Here is a 6,521-nt window from a genome sequence, read left to right on the forward strand (position 1 = left end):
GCAACTGCATTGTGCATCACTTGCTTTGTATATTCTTTTATTATTGTTGTTGTTGTTATTGTTGTTGTTATTATTATTATTTTATTTCAATTATTAAACTGTTCTTACCTCAACCCACGAGTTTTCTCACTTTTACTCTTCCGATTCTCTCCCCCATCCCACCGGGGGTGGGGAGAGTGAGCAAGCAGCTGTGTGGTGCTCAGTTGCCGGCTGAGGTTAAAGCACGACAGAGGCTTATAAAAAAAAGACTTAAAGGAGCAGAAATTACTTGGTTGTCATTATTGGAGAGACCGGTTGCCAGGAAGGAAATCATAAACCAAGAGCAGATGATAGAAGTAAGAGGGTAGAGAATATTAGTTTTCATAAGTCTTCACTCATTTTTCAGGTTGCTGCTCTGAGTCATGACCTATTTCCAGCACAAAAATAAATTATTACCCCCTAGAGCAATACAGCTTAGAGCAGGGAAGGATCATTCAGTGAGAGTTAAGAACACAGGTCAGACCGTGGCTTTGTGCAAAACTACCCATTTAACAAAAGGTTACTACCAATTAAGTTAATATTAAAAAATTAAGTTAGTATTTGAAAATTCATAAACTCTATAGCAAAAAAGCTGTACTTACTTTAAACATTGCTGCTTGAGGCTCCCCTAGTTCATGAAATGGAGGTTTGCCTGTTGCCATTTCAATAATGGTACAACCTAGTGACCAGATATCAGCTGGTGCACCGTATCCTCGTGGTCCTTTATCGATGATTTCTGGAGCCATATACTGCAAGGTTCCTAGTAAGGACAAGAAGAATAGTCAAGTGTTACAGTCCTCATTCTTATTAAAGAGAATTAACACACCACTAAGCAAGCCAAAAATTGTCAAATATAACCTGTACAGCCAAAATATTTGATTTCCCATATCAACACTGAAAACTAGACAGAAACTTGTGTTTTAACATCTTTTCTATAAACTTTCCCCTCTTTCTAATACAAGGCGTCAAACTGCTAAAAGTATATTCACCACATAATCCAAATGCTTCCCCAGAACATAAAATTATATCAAACAATTTTTGCAGACGCTAAATTGTAAAGATTATGCATTTAAGAGGTGATGAAAACCTGCAAAGTGACAGATAGTCTTCATGAGAATAATTTTTCATATGTTTACCCCTATAATGAGAACACTAGTGACAGGGAATTTCAAAAAGTTAGTTTGAAAAGAAGCTATTTTTGTAAATATAAGATAATCAAGATAAGAACGTTTAAAAAAAACCTCAAGTTTTACTCAAAAACAATCAAGGTTGTAATCAAGGTAAATCAATTACACGATAACTAAAAAAATAAGGGAACCCATCATAAATTGCAATTCCAGGAAGTCTTTTGGATGTCTTGGGATTTCTGACATCCAAGGTTAGCAAAAAACCCAAACCAAAACAAAAAACCCAACTATTGAAACTTGCTAAAGCTATACATGTTGGCAAAATAAGATCCTGCCTAAGCCTACAGTTGGCTCTTAACAGATGAATCTGAATGTCTCTAAAGCTTGCCTGTAGACTATCTGACTGTAATACTAGTTATAATACTGATAAACAAAAAGAACAGTAAAAATGAAATAGAAGATTGTCAATTTGGAATCACTGATACTCAATCATATACTAACACAGCTAAGAGGAGGTCTTTACAGGAGGACAGTCCACACCAACAACAGAAACCTATAGATGTTCCGAGCGTTTCAAACACTACAGTACTGTCTCCACAGGAATTCCTACCAGCTCTGTTATGACATCTTTAAATTAAATTCTTTTTCTTCTTAAGAAGGCAATAAAATTACACTGTGGTAAAGCTGTATACCTTTACTATTAAGTAAAGGACATCTGGTGAAGATAAAAGGGATTGGATATTACTGTGTTCATGAAATGTGGCTGCTGTAGAACAAAAGTTCAAGCCACAGCTTTGCCCCCAGGCTGTGTGTCTTTAATGGAGGGATGTAACGTTTAAACCACTAGAATTCTGATTCTTCAAATCATGTGATTGTATTACATAATGCCTAAAATCCACAGAGTTTATGTACTGAGTTAAGGAACAAAACAAATTGCAAGAGACCTTTTAAGACCCTCTGGGCTATAGCTACCTGCTTACTGATTTTAAATCCAAAATAAGAACTTAAGTAAAATATTTATTCTCACGGTAAATTACATCTCTGAGGCACAAACAGGGCTGCAAACATGCAAGAGAACAAAGAAGGGCACAAGGAAAGATTTACCTCCTGTTATTACAGTATGGTGACTTTTCTTCAGATACCATTTCTCCATTTATCATCCCTAATAACAACCGGTTGCTAACAAGTCAATAAGGAGTATGTAAAACACAGGCAAGGACAGAATGATTTTCCTCTAGTATCTGCTCCAACCATAATAGCAATCAGCCATAATAGTGGGCCAAAATTAAATTTTAGACTATGACTTTTAATAGCCACAAAAGGGTCTTCCTCCATGACTTCAACATTTACCTTATGGAACCCCTTTATATACTTGAAGTTTTCAGAATATCCTGTAGAAATGAGAAGTACAGTATAGCTATACATCACACCACGTGGTTGTGCATCTCTTTCTCATGGAGCGTAACTGCATTGAACCAGTCTAACAAAAACAGCAAGGACAAACATTGCAGGCAAAACCTGAAAATAATCTTTTCCAGATACCACAAGAGACCTGTATGTATTTCAGAATTATCCATCCAGTTGCATAAGCAAGATGATTCATGAGAAAATTATTTGTTGAATGATTTGTTTGGAAAAAATGGTGAAACTCCTTAAAGGAATGCTTGCAAAGCCAGTGTTTAACCACCTCTGTTCAGACATACTGTCATTTATGTATCTATCTGTTGTAGCATCCATAAACTGAAGAGATTGCTTCTTGTAGCTCTTCATTCTTAACAAAACATTCAAGTGCTGCATTTATGATTCCAAACTGGACAAATAATATTTTTTTTCTTCTCTTTAAAGGACTCCTAACTTAATTTGATTTTAACTAAAATCTTTACAGCTTTGCAGGAAATAGATTTGTTTCAAATGCCTGCACCTGATGAGATGTTGATCTCGTGAGACATTGATGCAGACATCATATGCCGTGTGCAGATCACGATGTAATATAGGCCCAGTTTCCAATTCACAAGCTTTGCTAATAAGGAGTAAAAAAAAAGCTTAGAAAGGTAAGTTATTTCAGAACCTTAACAATTCTATTTTCCTGGCTTCCTTTGTAAGAAAGCTGGAGGAACTGCAGACTCACCACCAGACAGGTAATGGGAAGCCTTGATTATCACTTAAATGGAAGCTGTTGTCTTCTGTCTTCCACACACGACTGGTGGCTGTGTCTGTGTACCATTTACTTAAACTGCAGGCCAGTATGAGCCTTGTGATTTGTGACATCAGCCTAGGCATATGGCCATATAACAAGTGAAAACATCATGTTACCTATATCTCCACTGATGAAAGAATTCAGTAATTACGTGATCATATATTCATTTTTCAATGTGGAGTTTCAGCTGTTACTCAGCAAATCTTGTTTCCCCTGAATATTGCAAGTTTTACTACCTTGTTGTATATGAAAGCTTTTCTGTAACATACCAGCCTAGTATTTTCATGTAAACTGTTCTTTTTACTGCTGATAACACCAAATTAGCCAGTTGGTTGGGTTTTATAATTAATGCCTCAAAACTGAAAGTATTTGTAAGTTTGTGTTTGGTCTTCTGCACTTTTAGGCATACTTCAAGAAAGTGTGCATAATAATATCAAGATTATTAAATGAAAAAGTTGCTGTATTCAAGTGTTTCCAGATGTAATTGCAACAAATCAATTGCTACTTAATGAAAAACAGTTAGAAGAAAAATGATTACCCCATCACACTTAAGAAGTTTAAGAAAAAAAAAAAGTAATATGGAAGAAAATTACATTAAAAAAAAAAAAAGATAGAAAGTCTGTGTTTATGGTGATCACACTCCCATTCACTCTTCCCTGAAAATAGAGACCTAATTGTGTTTTCATCACAAATCCAAAGAGCCTCTTGGCTCTAACTCTAAATCTATCATCAAAACCCTTACAAACTCTGCTAAATTAGTCCTACCTGTAAATGTTTCGGTGCATGGATTGATTCCTGCCAGCCGTTTGGAAGTACCAAAATCGGATATCTTTACCACGCCACTATAGGTGTTCACCAAAACATTATCCCCCTGTGGTTTGGATGAGAGGGGGGGGGGAGTGGGGAGTGGAGACAGATGAGTACAGATTCCAAATCCCAATCTCAATACTCCTGCAAGTTTGTGGTTATCTTTGTAATATACCTTTCTGCAAAGGAATTTTCTAGGAGCACAAGGGAGGAGGGGTTGTTTTATTCTTCCCTTTTGTTTTAAGTTTCCATGAAATCCTATTAAAAATTCTACTTCAGGTTAGAGTAAAACTAACTGAAGTAAATAAGATAAAAAGCAAATCACGCAAGACACACTAAAGGAAAATTTACCTTTATATCTCTGTGTACAATCTGGTTCTCATGGAGGTACTTAAGGCCTTCCAGAATCTGCTTGGTGTAAAATTTAATTGTTGGTTCTTTCATTGGGCCCCACTTAGATCTTAGGAGAGCTGAGAGGCTGCCTACAAGAGTTAAGAAGAAAGTGTACCAAGATAGCAAAACCCCTAAATTAACATGAAACATTTAAGTCTGGATTAAGCCTTTCCTCAATATCCTAATACAACAGAAATGCAGTCCCTATAATTAAGCCAAATTCTTCCTAGATCCCTCAAAGCAAATCATTTGCTGCTGCTCTTGACTGGTTCTTTCTTGCCAGCTCAGCTTCCACCTCCATGACAGGAATAAACGTTATGATAGGACTGGATGCATCTCCTTCACTTCAGTCAAACAACTGTTGAGACTAGGACTAGCAACCATTTAGTCCTTAATGAAATAAAGGCTAAAAGTAACACTGTATGATGTTATACACTATACTTCATGAACCACATGCATGGGCAAAGAGAAGCTGATTTACTCGAGGCAGGGAAGGGAGAAAAAAAAAGGAAAGGGTCTTTTCCTTGCAAATATGGGATTAACTTCTGGAAATACTCAGAGACAGAGGAAAGAAAGCTCCTGAAAGAAACCAAGTAATGGATGCTCAGAGTAGGAGATAGGTCTTCCACACTTCCCCTACTTGTAATAAGTCTAATCTTTTTTAAGTAACACAAATATTTTAATCATGAAGCAAAATAAAGACAGTTTTGCTTTTCCTGCTCATAATAAATTAAGTGCAGTGGGTCTACTTAATGACAGACAAATTCAGCTAAATGGATATTCAGTCCACACCAACAGCTTTCTAAAGTGAAGTTTCCTCAAAGAATCTTATAGAATCATAGAATCATTAAGGTTGGAAAAGACCTCTAAGATCATCAAGTCCAACTGTTGACCCAACACCACGATGTCCACTAAACCATGTCCCTAAGCGCCTCGTCTACCTGTCTTTTAAATACTTCCAGGGATGGGGACTCAACCGCTTCCCTGGGCAGCCTGTTCCAGTGTTTAACCACTCTTTCAGTAAAGAAATTTTTCCTCACGTTCAATCTAAAATCTTGCATAATCTGAACAGCTGGTTCCTTTTTAAGACTGGCTGCAGAGTTTAAAATATCTGAATTGGTTCAATAATATCTTGACATTAGCAACTAATCACAGCACACTCTGCTGTGCATATATGAACAGGGAAAAAAAAGGTATGTAAACAACATCAGCTGATAATTTTAACAAGTGCAGGAAAACGAGTGGAAGCATTGGTATAAACTCATCACATCTGCATGCATCACACATGTCAGAGTTGTCTCAGCTTTCAGGTGAGAATGTCATGGGAATTAAAAAAATAAAGAACTTCCCTATGCCCCAGATGTATTTAATTACACTTTGAATGTTTGTGTCTGGACCTTCCCTAGAAAACCTGAACTTTTTTTCCTAGTTTCTTTATTTCTGTTTTTATTTTGCAAATTATATTCATACAAGAATTTAACACTCATTCTGACACGTACTTGACACTGAAGAGCAAATAGCAAAAGGGAGATGGAAACATAACCTAGAGAGGATATAGACAGACTTCACATCTTAAAATGTAGAGAAGGCTAGAGGAGCAAAACTGGAAATTATGAGCAAGGGAAGCATACAACTTTTATCTCTAATCTACCTAGGAAATAGCAGTGCTTTGTATATAGCAGTTACAAAATAATACTTAATTGCTCAGTGTTACTGCTCAACTTATCCTAAAAGCTCCAGTCATCATTCAGATGCTTAGGCTAAATGGACTATACAGCTCTAACTCCGCTATTTTATAACACAATCGTATCCTGGGCTGCATCAAAAGAAGCGTGGCCAGCAGGTCGAGGGAGGTGATTCTGCCCCTCTCCTCTGCTCTGGTGAGACCCCACCTGGAGTACTGCGTCCAGCTCTGGAGCCCTCAGCACAAGAAAGACACGGAACTGTTGGAGCGGGTCCAGAGGAGGGTCACAAAAATG

At 37.0% G+C, this 6,521-nt stretch overlaps 1 protein-coding gene across 4 annotated transcripts in view; it reads right to left on the bottom strand.

The window, feature by feature from the left end:
* MAP3K15 (mitogen-activated protein kinase kinase kinase 15) overlaps window positions 1–6,521 on the bottom strand; it is a 94,136-nt gene that overhangs the window by 14,809 nt on the left and 72,806 nt on the right. For all 4 annotated transcript variants that reach the window (XM_019471428.1, XM_019471429.1, XM_019471426.1 and 1 more), the window contains 3 exons: window positions 4,501–4,631; window positions 4,108–4,213; window positions 621–778 (listed from right to left, as the gene is read on the bottom strand). In XM_019471428.1, coding sequence (XP_019326973.1) covers window positions 621–778; window positions 4,108–4,213; window positions 4,501–4,631 — 395 coding nt within the window. The remainder of the gene's footprint in view (window positions 1–620; window positions 779–4,107; window positions 4,214–4,500; window positions 4,632–6,521) is intronic.

The sequence above is a fragment of the Aptenodytes forsteri genome, unplaced genomic scaffold (genome assembly GCF_000699145.1).
Source record: "Aptenodytes forsteri isolate BGI_AS27 unplaced genomic scaffold, ASM69914v1 Scaffold273, whole genome shotgun sequence".
In the NCBI taxonomy this organism is placed as follows: domain Eukaryota; kingdom Metazoa; phylum Chordata; class Aves; order Sphenisciformes; family Spheniscidae; genus Aptenodytes; species Aptenodytes forsteri.